The 15,309-nt window shown below is 45.5% G+C and overlaps 1 protein-coding gene across 1 annotated transcript in view; it reads right to left on the reverse strand.

Moving 5' to 3' along the window:
- Positions 1-14,984, reverse strand: part of slc3a1 (solute carrier family 3 member 1) — a gene marked incomplete at its 3' end in the record, with an annotated part of 15,656 nt that extends 672 nt beyond the window's left edge. The window contains exons 1-10 of the mRNA XM_084461374.1: positions 14,597-14,984; positions 7,759-7,938; positions 7,117-7,259; positions 6,677-6,802; positions 5,205-5,321; positions 3,864-3,988; positions 2,003-2,201; positions 1,395-1,577; positions 684-806; positions 7-123 (exon numbers count right to left, since the gene is read on the reverse strand). Of these exons, the coding sequence (XP_084317500.1) occupies positions 7-123; positions 684-806; positions 1,395-1,577; positions 2,003-2,201; positions 3,864-3,988; positions 5,205-5,321; positions 6,677-6,802; positions 7,117-7,259; positions 7,759-7,938; positions 14,597-14,825 (1,542 nt within the window). The 5' untranslated portion in view covers positions 14,826-14,984. The remainder of the gene's footprint in view (positions 1-6; positions 124-683; positions 807-1,394; positions 1,578-2,002; positions 2,202-3,863; positions 3,989-5,204; positions 5,322-6,676; positions 6,803-7,116; positions 7,260-7,758; positions 7,939-14,596) is intronic.
- Positions 14,985-15,309: the final 325 nt, after the last annotated feature.

Here is a 15,309-nt window from a genome sequence, read left to right on the forward strand (position 1 = left end):
GTAGACGTTGGCGTCGCTCCACACGTGGCACATCCAACCGCGGTGGAGAGGGAGGTGGGCCTGACGCAGACGACTCAGGGTCTCGTACTGGGATAGGACCGACCCGCTGTCCTTCTTCTGGGTCTGTGGTGGTGGCAGTAGAACAGTTATCACGCATCCTGCTGTATGAAGCAGACCTAGGTCCAAATACTAACTGTAATCATTACTTATCTGTGATTGATTGATTGTCCTGCACAATGGGAATCAATGGGATTTCCCCAAAAATACACTACCCTCTTGACACTCCCCGGGTTTAGAGTCTGACCCAGATCTGACCCAGGTCTGCCAGATCCAGAATAAACATTCAACTTTAAAACTCAGCTTTTCTGTTAGTACTGATGTTGGTGCTGTTTATTTTACCTTTATGTACACAGGGAGTAATAATATCACAATAACAATAACGTATTTATAACGCACTTTTCATTCGAAAATCTCAGAGTGCTTGCCCTGGTTACACAATACATCATAAACAATATCAAACTTTACAAAAAAATATAACAATATACAAACATATTCGTACATATTACGCAATTATACAACATACACAAACCTCCACCCCATACTCCCGAATCATATGTTTAAAAATGTCCGAAGAGACTAAGGCAACTTCAGTGTTAATTAGTGTTAGTGTCAAAGCCACGTACAGCAACGTTGACCGTGTGGAAGTCTGGGTGCACAGGAAGCCAGGTCCCGTTGGCGTCGCTGAAGCCGGCGTTCGGCCCCTCTTCCCACTGCATGGGCGATCGACTGGGGTCACGGTTGGCGCTCTGGGAACGAGGGTAGAACAGGATCTATTTCTAAAATGCATCCCATAATAAAAAGTGCGTATTTGTCGTACAGTCTATGAATCTCCGTGGTGACTGTGGTGTACTTTATACACGGTATCTTTAAGGAGACCATGCAGCCCAGACTCAGGTCTGGTACCGGGCCCAGGGACATTTAAGGGGATACTATTTGCGGTGGAAAACGCAGTGAAAACGCAAGTGAACCGGGGAGAGTTGAATCAAGCTGAGTCGGTACTATGGGGTGGAAATGGGGCTTTAATCAAGCATCTCACAGTCCTGATCCAAGGCTAGATGTGCCTTGAACAACATGAGCAGGGGGAACTGGTCCTAAATCTTCACTCCTAGTCTGAAACACTGTAAAACCACGCCCTGTTCCTGGATCAGTGTCACAGTCATTTAGCAGATGCTTTTATCCAAAGCGACTAACAATAATTGCATTTAACGTAGGAAAAGCCAATGTACTACTACTCACCAGAACTCACAAGTGCATCTTCTCTCTAAAACAAGTGACTAAGAGCATAATCTAGTGCTGAAGGCAAAGTGCAAGAATAGCAATCTGGTCCCACTTACAGGGTGGAACTTGCCGTAGGGGTCCTGGATGTGGGACACGTTGACCTGGATGTCCTCCATGCCGATCTCCTCGCCGTAGTAGGTGGTCGGGGTGCCGGGCAGGGTCAGGAGCAGCATGTTGATGACCCGGACGTAGCCCCGCCCAGCTACGGACGAGATGCGAGGCTGGTCATGGTTACCCACCTGGGGGGAGGAGAAGAGAGAGAGAGAAAGTTCAGAAGTCTGTATGGAAAACTATGGCTTCTGTGTGTCCAGAATAGAATAGAATGCACAAGAAAGTGATCCGATTCATATATATATTTTTTTTTTTTTTTTTTGTGTAATCCTGCTAACAGACGATATATATTATGATCCATTTCTAGCTATATATTATGATCTTATTCGTAATCATTCATAATATTATTTTATCACTTCTCTTTTTTGTTTTATTTCTACAGTGTTCTTGAGTCTGAGAAAAGCGCTTTAATCAAATGTATCATATTATAATGTTCAATACATAATTATCTATGTGATATCAGTGCATTGTGTTGCCTCTGGGTATGAAATGCGCAATACAAATAAAGCTTTGATTGATTGATTGATTGATTGATTGATTGATCTCTGCTCACCACCCAGTTCGGCCATTTCCCCTCAGGCATGTTGGTCATCCACAGGCTGACCAGGTCTCGAGCCCAGGCTCCGGTCCGGTTTCGGGGCAGGTCCATCAGATAGAAGTTAAAGGGGAAGTCACTCTCCTTGACCTGGGGTGTCCCGTAGTACATCATGGTCTTGTCTACCTCCTCCTCATACGATTCTGTTACCATGAACCTGTTAGGGAAGGCAGGCCGAACACCAACAACACATACTGTTATATTTAGATCCAAGACTGTACAGCCACCTTAACCTGGCATGCAATGGGCTTGTGCAGATGGATAGATGGATAGATAGATAGATGGATAGATAGATAGATAGATAGATAGATAGATAGATAGATAGATAGATACTGTAGATAGATACTGTAGATAGATAGATAGATAGATAGATAGATAGATAGATAGATAGATAGATAGATAGATGGATAGATACTATAGATAGATAGATAGATAGATACTATAGATAGATAGATAGATAGATAGATAGATAGATAGATAGATAGATAGATAGATAGATAGATAGATAGATAGATAGATAGATAGAACATTTCCATCACATTAGTACAAAAGTGCAATAATAAAAAGTTAAGGACCACTCACAATGAGTTGTGAGACACAATAGTTACAAATCAAAATAGAATAGAGCGTACATTATAGTACTACACACACAACCATACAATTGAGAATACAGTACACTATAGGGACATAGAAATACAGTATAGAGGAGAATGAGGACTAAATGAATAGAGAGGAATAGAAATCAGACCAGTACTCATGAAAGCTACTCTTTTTTTTAGGATGAGGTGGCAGGCTTTGGCGCATTCGTTGATACAGTGTCTGATATAGGAGCGAATGTCCTTGTAAAGTTCACAGTGTAATAGGGCGTGGGCTTCTGATTGGATGGAGCCATTGTTGCATAGTGTTCAGAAACGACTCTCCACGGGAATGTTAGTGTATCTACTGGTTTCTGGAGCTAAGGGTGCGACTCCACATCTAAACTTGGCAAGGGCACTTCTATGCTGCTTGGGCATAATACTTAGTACATGTGGTTCTGTTTCAAAAGCATTCTTAAAAGAACAGTGAGTTCGTAGTTTGTTTCCGTCTGGCCGGTTAATCAGCAGGAGCCATTTCTCCTCGTCTGCCTCTGCAGCTGCCTGGTCAAGACTTTTTAGATGGTTTCTTGAGAGGACTGAATCAGTGCGGGTGAGATGGGATAGGTGTAAAGAGCTAAAGAATGTTCTAGCAGTATGTGCATAGTTTTTCACATTACTCAGCTGATCAGCCCATAAAAACACACGCCTACATCGTCTGTTGTCGGGTATACCACAGGGCCACGGTGTTTTCCACCCCATGTCACCTTGTATGGCAGCGTTCAGTGTATATTATGTAGGTACAGTGACAGGTAGGGCTGGGTATCGATTTGAATTTCAAGAATCGATTCGATTCCGATTCACAAGGTTCAGAATCGATTATCATGATTCGATTCGATTCAATATCGATTCGGTTAGTGTTACTAAAACCAGTTTTTTTTTGCTGTAACCTTAATTACATGACTGCCAAGTTATGCAACACATCAATACTACGGCTGGGTATCGATACTGATTTCCAAAAATGAATGAATGAATGAATCATTGAATGAATGAATGAACTATTCATTCCTTCATTTCTTCATTCATTAAATAAAAGATAGATAGATATTTTGGGATTCATGAATCATTTGATTCAGAATCGATTCATCGATTTTTTGAACCCAGCCCTAGACAGGTGTGTAAGGGAGGAGGAGGAGGAGGAGGAGGAGGAGGAGGAGGCGGCGGCGGCGGCGGCCGGGCTAGCCTACCTGTATCTCCCCGGCTCTCGGCTGAACTCATCCATCTCAGCCCTCCAGCCTCTCAGCAAGTCATGCAGCCCCAGCTGGGTGGTGGTGTAGTCATGGTGCAGGTCAAAGGTCGAGTTCCCCATCCCCTGGGAAGAGGAGAGAGGGAGTGACAGAAGGAGAAAGGAGAAAAACAGAGAAAGGGAGGATGAAAGCATAGGGTAGAAAGGGGGGGGGGGAAAGTGAGAAGGAGAGAGAGTGGTTATGGTATCAGTGTATTTCCTGGCCAGTCTGAGGACGGCTCAGGTTGGGTGTAATGGTTGGGTGTAACGGTTGGGTGTAATGGTTGGGTGTAATGGTTGGGTGTAATGGTTGGGTGTAACGGTTGGGTGTAACGGTTGGGTGTAATGGTTGGGTGTAACGGTTGGGTGTAATGGTTGGGTGTAATGGTTGGGTGTAATGGTTGGGTGTAATGGTTGGGTGTAATGGCTGGGTGTAATGGTTGGGTGTAATGGTTGGGTGTAATGGTTGGGTGTAATGGTTGGGTGTAATGGTTGGGTGTAATGGTTGGGTGTAATGGTTGGGTGTAATGGTTGGGTGTAATGGTTGGGTGTAATGGTTGGGTGTAAAGGTTGGGTGTAACGGTTGGGTGTAACGGTTGGGTGTAACGGTTGGGTGTAACGGTTGGGTGTAACGGTTGGGTGTAACGGTTGGGTGTAATGGTTGGGTGTAACGGTTGGGTGTAACGGTTGGGTGTAATGGTTGGGTGTAATGGTTGGGTGTAACGGTTGGGTGTAACGGTTGGGTGTAATGGTTGGGTGTAATGGTTGGGTGTAATGGTTGGGTGTAATGGTTGGGTGTAATGGTTGGGTGTAATGGTTGGGTGTAATGGCTGGGTGTAATGGTTGGGTGTAATGGTTGGGTGTAATGGTTGGGTGTAATGGTTGGGTGTAATGGTTGGGTGTAATGGTTGGGTGTAATGGTTGGGTGTAATGGTTGGGTGTAATGGTTGGGTGTAATTGTGTAGCCACAGACCATTAGGAGAATCACAGTGACTGGCAAATCCACAGAACTATGCCTGCTGTAATCCTTTCCCCGAAAGAACGCCTGGCATCTAATTCTCTCTCTCTCTCCCCTCTCTCTCTCTCTCTCTCTCTCTCTCCCCTCTCTCTCTCTCTCTCTCTCTCTCTCTCTTTCTCTCTCACTAGCAGTAGTACTTTAGAGTAGTATTATTGTTCTTTAATTTAGTCTGATGACCAACTAAACCGAAGCTTGGAATGTAAAATCGATGAGTCATTTCTGCACTGAGAAGCTGTGTGGATCCAGGACAGAAGAGAGGAGAGGGGTGTTAGAGGAGAGACTCACATTATGGGCTGGTTTGACCTGGGGTTCGTCTCTCAGGTGCTTGGCCTCCAGGAGGTGCTTGACTGCACCCATGCGGAAGCCATCGACTCCCTTTCCCAGCCAGAAACGCATGATGTCCTGAGAGAGAGAGAGATGCAATCTACTCACTTATCTATACAACCCCCATTACCCTGGGCTCCGAGTGTCCAAATGCCGAGTCGTTAACGACCAGGTTAATGACTCGGGGATAATGTGTAAACCGGACATTAAGACAGAGGCGTCGCATAAAACATTGACCGATATCCATGGCAACACATCTGTTACATCCCGGTGTCGTCTGTAGTACTGCGCGTCTGCGGACGTTGACGCATTAGATTAGATTCCCTTTCTTTTTTTAATGTTTACATTTTTATTGCATTTTTTGTTTTCTCATAAACAATAACAGTGTCAGGTGCTATACAACTTCTGTGTTACAGTACAATATAATCATACAGCTGTCCAATACAGTCTGTCTATCCATTAGTATCGGTGATGTCGTTTCGATGGGTTAGATTCCCTTTCTAATGTGTTTTGTTGTTGTGGCTGTTCTTGTTGTGGTTGTTCTTGTTGTGGTCCTGTGCTGAGAGCTAGCCAGCTGTGGGTTGGCTGCCTGGGAGCTGGTAGGCGGAGCTGAGAGGAGCTAGCCAGCTGTGGGTTGGCTGCCTGGGAGCTGGTAGGCGGAGCTGAGAGGAGCTAGCCTGTGGGTTGGCTGCCTGGGAGCTGGTAGGCGGAGCTGAGAGGAGCTAGCCTGTGGGTTGGCTGCCTGGGAGCTGATAGGCGGAGCTGAGAGGAGCTAGCCTGTGGGTTGGCTGCCTGGGAGCTGGTAGGCGGAGCTGAGAGGAGCTAGCCTGTGGGTTGGCTGCCTGGGAGCTGATAGGCGGAGCTGAGAGGAGCTAGCCTGTGGGTTGGCTGCCTGGGAGCTGGTAGGCGGGGCTGCAGCCTCAGCCCCTCTGAGCAGAGAGCCAGGTAAGTCTCACAGTGTCGGCTGCCTGGGTATAAAGGCCTCTCTGTTGCATGTGTGTGAGATACCAGCCTCTTAGACAAACCCATCTGAGAACAGAGGGAGAGGGAGGGTGAAAGGGACTGAGTATCCCCCCCCCCCCCTCTCTCTCTCTCTCTCTCTCTCTCTCTCTCTCTCTCTCTCTCTCTCTCTCTCTCATTTACACAGAGCACTTCACATCACCTGTGCTGTAGCTCTGTTCATCCCCTCTCCTCTGCCTGTGTGTGTGTGTGTGTGTGTGTGTGTGTGCGTGTGTGTGTGTGTGTGTGCGTGTGTGCGTGTGTGTGTGTGTGTGTGCGTGTGTGTGTGCGTGTGCGTGTGTGTGTGCGTGTGCGTGTTTGTGTGTGCGTGTGTGTGTGTGTGTGTGCGTGTGTGTGCGTGTGTGTGTGCGTGTGTGTGTGTGTGTGTGCGTGTGCGTGTGTGTGTGTGCGTGTGTGTAAGACTCATATCTTACAATCATCTCTCTCTGGACTTGTGGGTTGCGGAGGTTGAGGTCTGGCTGCGCTTTGAGGAACTGGTGATAGTAACACTGACCCCTGACCTCATCGTACGTCCACGCGGAGTGCCCGAACACAGTCACCTGAGGAAAGGGGAGTGGCCATGCTCAAGGTTAGACGCCAGTCAAACAGGTAACGGTCATCATTCCACTTCCTCTTCCTCCTTAGCAGGGCTGACTCTAACGAGGTTGCTTGTTAACGAGGTTGCTCGTTAACGAGGTTGCTCGTTAGAGCGTTGGCCACAGCCCTCTCACAAATCCATATCGTCTACCTCATTGATTATGTCTGACTCATGTAAAATTCAAAATGTGTGCTAATTTAGCTTCAAAACAGCTCAAAATGTCTGTACACCCACTACCCAGAACTAGTCTGCATGCCCACTAGCCGAGCTCCTTACCCAGTTGTTGGGAGGCGTGGTTTGGTTACAGTCCATCCAGATGTAGTAATCTTCATACCCTTCCTCTTTAGCCTGGCTTCGCTGGAACCAGTCGTGCTCGTCACTGGTGTGGTTGGGTATGAAATCCATGATCAGCTTCAGACCTGCGTGACGAGGAGAAAGGGTGGGAGGGTTGTTGATACTAGCTGTCAAAATGGATGCAACTAGGGGTGTATAATAACCGGTATAATGGTAAACCGCGATTAAATTAAATTAAATTCATTGCGATAAAATTATAATTAAAACAGTGTTTGATTTCTGCACGAAAAACTCACTGTAAACACTGTCCACCAAGGTTAGCAACAGTTTCCATGACACTTTATCTTAATGTTTATGCAAACAAAACATGCAGTGTTGATAATGATATTTGTGGTGTTCAATATAAAACTTTGTGAAATGATGTCAGCGTGTGTATGAGTAGTTTTACAAAATGTTTAACATATTTTAAAATACCGCGATAACGCTGATAACCGTGATAAGTTTGGTCACTATAATCGCGACATTAAATTTTCATACCGTTACGTCTCTAGATGCAACAGTCCTGGTTTGGGTCTAATTTGCTTAGTATTGTTACTCTGGGTGGGCTATAGACTTAAACCTCACCCTTGTTATGCATAGCAGCGAGGAGGTCTACAAAGTCTTGCATGGAGCCAAAGAGAGGGTCGATGGACGTGAAGTCCTTCACATCGTAGCCAAAGTCCTTCATGGGGGATGCGTAGATGGGACTGATCCAGATGGCCTTGATGTTGAGGTCAAGGAAGTGGTCCAGTTTCAGCTCGATACCTGGACAGAAGATAGGTAGGAACGTTTTTATCCTCAGGAAGGAGACGCGGTTCGGAAGCTCAACAGCCAGCTGCACTTATTAGGGCCCGAGCACTGGCTGTGCGAGGCCCTATTGAAACTCGAAGGATTATTAGGGCCCGAGCACTGGCGGTGCGAGGCCCTATTGAAACTCGAAGGATTATTATTATTCTACCTTCTTCTTCTCCCCAAACAAATGCCTTTTTGGCGGCCTAAACATCGATGAAAACGGATGAAACTTTGCAGATACATCAGTCCTGGTGAAAATCGGATATTTCATTGGTGACGGAAATGGGCGTGGCAAAACGGCTCAAGAGCGCCCCCTGGAAAGTTTAAAATGGCGAGCCCCACCTTTCAGTTGGATGTAGGGGAAAGAAATTCGGAGGGCACATGTATTTCATCGAGACACACTAAAATGTCTCTTGGAGCTATACCCAACATGCAACAGGAAGTCCGCCATTTTGCTCTTAATGTGCCATTTTGTCCTTGTTTTGACCATTTCCATGCCTCGTACTTCGACGAACTCCTCCTACAGATTTCATCCGATCAACTTCATATCGGGTCAGCTTCATCTTAAGACCTTTGTGATCAAAAGTTATCAAAAAAATTGAGTTTTCACCAAACACCCTTGCCGCGGCGCCCCGCCAAAGTTTGACATTTCGCCATAAAACACGATGTCCTCATAACTCCTCCATACATTATCCGATTTGTCCGATATATCTCACGCTTCATGACGGTTCTGTCCTGAACACATCTATGGGTCAGTATTGCGTCATACTTATAGCGCCACCTATTGGTGAAACAGGAAGTCCTCATAACTCCTCCATACATTATCGGATTTGTCCGATATATCTCACGCTTCATGACGGTTGTGTCCTGAACACATCTATGGGTCAGTATTGCGTCATACTTATAGCGCCACCTATTGGTGAAACAGGAAGTCCTCATAACTCCCCCATACATTATCGGATTTGTCCGATATATCTCACGCTTCATGACGGTTCTGTCCTGAACACATCTATGTGTCAGTATTGCGTCATACTTATAGCGCCACCTATTGGTGAAACAGGAAGTCCTCATAACTCCTACATACATTATCCGATTTGTCCGATATATCTCACGCTTCATGACGGTTCTGTCCTGAACACATCTATGTGTCAGTATTGCGTCATACTTATAGCGCCACCTATTGGTGAAGCAGGAAGTCCTCATAACTCCTGCATACATCATCCGATTTGTCCGATATATCTCACGCTTCATGACGGTTCTGTCCTGAACACATCTATGTGTCAGTATTGCATCATACTTATAGCACCACCTATTGGTGAAACAGGAAGTCCTCATAACTCCTCCATACATTATCCAATTTGTCCGATATATCTCACGCTTCATGACGGTTCTGTCCTGAACACATCTATGTGTCAGTATTGCGTCATACTTATAGCGCCACCTATTGGTGAAACAGGAAGTCCTCATAACTCCTCCATACATTATCCAATTTGTCCGATATATCTCACGCTTCATGACGATTCTGTCCTGAACACATCTATGTGTCAGTATTGCGTCATACTTATAGTGCCACCTATTGGTGAAACAGGAAGTCCTCATAACTCCTCCATACATTAGCCGATTTGTCCGATTTATCTCACGCTTCATGACGGTTCTGTCCTGAACACATCTATGTGTCAGTATTGCTTCATACTTATAGCGCCACCTATTGGTGAAACAGGAAGTCCTCATAACTCCTGCATACATCATCCGATTTGCACCAAATTGATGACGCTTCATGAAGGTCACCTTCTGAACACATCTATGCGTCGGTATTGAGTTACACTTACAGCGCCACCTACTAGTGAAACAGGAAGTACTCATAACTCCTACATACATTATCCGATTTACTCCAAATTGCTCATGCTTGATGAAGGTCGCATCTTGAACACATCTGTAGGTCAGTATTGCGTCATACCTACAGCGCCACCTACTGCTTACAGGAAGTCCTCATAACTCCTACATACTTTGTCCGATTTACACAACATTTCTCACGCTTCATCAAGGTACTGTCCTGAACACATCTATGCGTCGGTATTGAGTCACGCTTAGAGCGCCATCTACTGGTGACAGGAAGTTTCTGTCAGTACTGGACACCGAAATAGCACACCCTTTAACGGCGCCACACCCCAACCCGCGTGGGGTGCGAGGGCCCGCTCACTGCTGCTCGCAGCACTAGTTAGGGCCCGAGCACTGGCGGTGCGAGGCCCTATTGAAACTCGAAGGATTATTATTATTCTCCTTCTTCTCCTTCTTCTCCTTTACTCCAAACAAATGCCTTTTAGGCGGCCTGAACATCGATGAAAACGGATGAAACTTTGCAGATACGTCAGTCCCGGTGAAAAATTTGATAATTCATGGGTGACGGAAATGGGCGTGGCAAAACGGCTCAAGAGCGCCCCCTGGAAAGTTTAAAATGGCGAGCCCCACCTTTCAGTTTGATGTAGGCTAACGAAATTCGGTGGGCATATGTATTTCATCGAGCCACACTTAAATGTCTCTTGGAGCTATACCCAACATGCAACAGGAAGTCTGCCATTTTGCTCTTAATGTGCCATTTTGTCCTTGTTTTGACCATTTCCATGCCTCGTACTTCGACGAACTCCTCCTACAGATTTCATCCGATCAACTTCATATCGGGTCAGCTTCATCTTAAGACCTTTGTGATCAAAAGTTATCAAAAAAATTGAGTTTTCACCAAACACCCTTGCCGTGGCGCCCTGCCAAAGTTTGACATTTCGCCATAAAACACGAAGTCCTCATAACTCCTCCATACATTATCCAATTTGTCCGATATATCTCACGCTTCATGACGGTTCTGTCCTGAACACATCTATGTGTCAGTATTGCATCATACTTATAGCGCCACCTATTGGTGAAACAGGAAGTCCTCATAACTCCTACATACATTATCCGATTCGTCCGATATATCTCACGCTTCATGACGGTTCTGTCCTGAACACATCTATGTGTCAGTATTGCGTCATACTTATAGCGCCACCTATTGGTGAAACAGGAAGTCCTCATAACTCCTCCATACATCATCCAATTTGTCCGATATATCTCACGCTTCATGACGGTTCTGTCCTGAACACATCTATGTGTCAGTATTGCGTCATACTTATAGCGCCACCTATTGGTGAAACAGGAAGTCCTCATAACTCCTCCATACATTATCCAATTTGTCCGATATATCTCACGCTTCATGACGGTTCTGTCCTGAACACATCTATGTGTCAGTATTGCGTCATACTTATAGCGCCACATATTTGTGAAACAGGAAGTCCTCATAACTCCTCCATACATTATCCAATTTGTCCGATATATCTCACGCTTCATGACGGTTCTGTCCTGAATACATCTATGTGTCAGTATTGCGTCATACTTATAGCGCCACCTATTGGTGAAACAGGAAGTCCTCATAACTCCTGCATACATCATCCGATTTGCACCAAATTGCTGACGCTTCGTGAAGGTCACCTTCTGAACACATCTATGCGTCGGTATTGAGTCACACTTACTGCGCCACCTACTGGTGAAACAGGAAGTACTCATAACTCCTACATACGTTATCCGATTTACTCAACATGTCTCACGCTTTATCAAGGTACCGTCCTGAACACATCTATGCTTCGGTATTGAATCACGCCTAGAGCGCCACCTACTGGTGACAGGAAGTTTGTCTCAGTACTGCACACCGAAATAGCACACCCTTCAACGGCGCCACACCCCGACACGCGTGGGGTGCGAGGGCCCGCTCACTGCTGCTCGCAGCACTAGTTATTATTCTACCTTCTTCTTCTCCCCAAACAAATGCCTTTTTGGCGGCCTAAACATCGATGAAAACGGATGAAACTTTGCAGATACATCAGTCCTGGTGAAAATCGGATATTTCATTGGTGACGGAAATGGGCGTGGCAAAACGGCTCAAGAGCGCCCCCTGGAAAGTTTAAAATGGCGAGCCCCACCTTTCAGTTGGATGTAGGCGAACGAAATTTGGTGGGCATATGTATTTCATCGAGCCACACTTAAATGTCTCTTGGAGCTATACCCAACATGCAACAGGAAGTCCGCCATTTTGCTCTTTATGTGCCATTTTGTCCTTGTTTTTACCATTTCCATGCCTCGTACTTCGACGAACTCCTCCTACAGATTTCATCCGATCAACTTCATATCGGGTCAGCTTCATCTTAAGACCTTTGTGATCAAAAGTTATCAAAAAAATTGAGTTTTCACCAAACAGCCTTGCCGTGGCGCCCTGCCAAAGTTTGACATTTCGCCATAAAACACGAAGTCCTCATAACTCCTCCATACATTATCCAATTTGTCCGATATATCTCACGCTTCATGACGGTTCTGTCCTGAACACATCTATGTGTCAGTATTGCGTCATACTTATAGCGCCACCTATTGGTGAAACAGGAAGTCCTCATAACTCCTCCATACATTATCCAATTTGTCCGATATAGCTCACGCTTCATGACGGTTCTGTCCTGAACACATCTATGTGTCAGTATTGCGTCATATGTATAGCGCCACCTATTGGTGAAACAGGAAGTCCTCATAACTCCTGCATACATCATCCGATTTGCACCAAATTGCTGATGCTTCATGAAGGTGGCCTTCTGAACCCATCTATGTGTCGGTATTGAGTCACACTTACAGCGTCACCTACTGGTGAAACAGGAAGTCCTCATAACTCCTACATACGTTATCCGATTTACTCAACATTTCTCACGCTTCATCAAGGTACCATCCTGAACACATCTATGCTTCGGTATTGAGTCACGCCTAGAGCGCCACCTACTGGTGACAGGAAGTTTCTCTCAGTACTGCACACCGAAATAGCACACCCTTTAACTGCGCCACTCCCCGACACACGTGGGGTGCGAGGGCCCGCTCACTGCTGCTCGCAGCCCTAGTTTTTCCTGCATTTTGTTTTAAATGTCCTTTTTTGCATTTCATTTTATATGACCTTTTATGTGTTGTACTTTGTCTTGATTCTTTTAAAGGGGAACGCCGCTGTCATCGCAAGTTTAGCTCAAATGTCGCTTTGTCCTCAATGAAACCGATCAGTACACACGAGAAGCGCGGATGGAGTTTGAGCACCCGAAACCGCATGCACCCATCAATCATCCACCCGCCACCCACCCGACGTCATTATCTTCTAAAATTTTGAGTCCCGCCCCCGCACCCAACCCGCCAAACATGAAGTTACTGTATTTACATTTAAATTATGTCCAGCTGTTCGTGCTCATTTGCTTTTCATATAGGCACATTTTCTTGACTTAAACAATTTAAAGATGATAGGCTCGCTTTCACAGGATCTCGGTTGACGAAGTGGTCGAGGGTATTTGAGTGAGCTGCTGGCAGGTCTCGCGCTTTCTAGCAGTTGTTATAATATCATATATAATTATAGTAGCCTAGTTATTAAATATGAATATAACTGACAAATCCACCAGCAATCCACCTCTGCTAAAAACTATGAGAAACATGCATTTTCAAGGCAGGAAGTGCAGGGTGTGATCTTACCGGTGTCATTATGCTGTCATGTGAAATATATCGCATTCTCAAACCGAATATTTAAACAAAAGCTCCATTTGAACCAGAACTATTTTGCCGAACGCACTACACCATACCTTTTGCACTGTAAACTTCCGCCACACGTTGGCGAGCATGCGCATTAAAGCTAGATGATTGTTTACATCCTCCTAGCCATGCCTAACACGTCAACACATGGGGATGGCGATTCATTTCACAAGATAACATTCTACTGAGACCGGTAAGGCGCTTCCTGGCGCTTCCTGCCTTGAAAATGCATGTTTATCATAGTTTTTAGCAGAGGCCCATAGACCTCCATTATAAAGGGGGTGCGCACACAGAGGAAAAAGGAGCTAGCTTACTACTGCACGGATCGGTTAAATGTTGGTGTGTACAGATCGGTTTCATTGAGGACAAAGCGACATTTGAGCTAAACTTGCTATGACAGCGGCGTTCCCCTTTAAAGTCTCAGCACTTTGAATTGCCTTGTTGCTGAAATGTTCTATACAAATAAACTTGCCTTGAAATATGAAACACATTTTTAAGAAGGAAAATAAAAGTGACAAAACACAGGCTACAATCTGTAAAAGGAGAGTCAATCGTGCTTTTTTACAGAAATTACATTCACTGCATCACCTTAAAGTCGCACTGAAATTAAAAAAGCATTCTGTCCCATTTTGGTTCACATAATTGGTCATAGTGTTCACCTATTCAACGATGTATGCCTAAAAATTTACAAAATTCTACTTTTGTTGTAATCTTATATCAAAGTATATAATTTCTTACTTCCTGGAAAACGGTAGGTCACGTGCAATGACGACAACAAGTACCTTAGATTTTAGGCCAATAATCTCACGACATCCACCCGTCAATCAACGCTATCCTTCTATCGAATCAGTCTAAAGTTCTTAAAACCCGTCCACTTGTCAATGTTCCAATCAAATTCCTCTAAACATATGTCCCACCCTCATAGCTTGTTTGCGTCGGAAATGCGTCAAACTACGGAAGTTAGATGATCTCAAACGTCGTTTCAGTGCGATTTTAAACCAACCTTTCAGATCTCCGACGCCATCTCCGTTGGAGTCTTTGAAGGAGCGCGGGTAGATCTGATACACCGGGGACGACTGCCACCAGCTCAGACACCGGGGTGACAACACGATCAGCGTGATGGTCAGCACCACCAGCGCCAAGGTGCAGGCGATGGTGAACCAGAACAGGATTTCTCGGGGCACCCGGTAACGGGCTTGCCTAGAATAAAGTAGCAGGACCTCTTTTGGCATGCCTGCGTATGGCTTGATTTGGGTGTAGGCACCGTCCAGTGACAGGCGGACCTCGGAATCCCTGGTCCGGGTTTGGTCTCCGGTAGTGTCCACCGTCTCGCCATCCTCCTCCTGAAAGCCCGTATTTCTGATGCCCTCGTCCAGCTCGAGACTGGTGCCGTTGGAGCCTTTTCCTACAGTCATGATCTCTAAACTTTTCAATGGTAAGGGAACTGAGCCGGAGGACGAATAGGCTACGTTTGGTTTTAATGGCTCTTTATAGGTCTCTGAGTCCATAGTACAATCTCTCTCTCACTCTATCTCTTTCTCTCACTCTCTATCTCTCTCACTCTTATTCCAACTCTTTTTCTATCGTAGGCCTACTCCCCCTCTCTCGCCAGGCTACTTCTCTCTTCTCACTTCGATACACTGTGGAATGTGAGAAATCTGAGCGTTGAACGCATGGTTAGAGATTAGCTCTGGTTCTTGTATTGACTGGGTTAGG

Source organism: Borostomias antarcticus, assembly GCF_949987555.1.
Source record: "Borostomias antarcticus genome assembly, chromosome: 2".
Classification (NCBI taxonomy): domain Eukaryota; kingdom Metazoa; phylum Chordata; class Actinopteri; order Stomiiformes; family Stomiidae; genus Borostomias; species Borostomias antarcticus.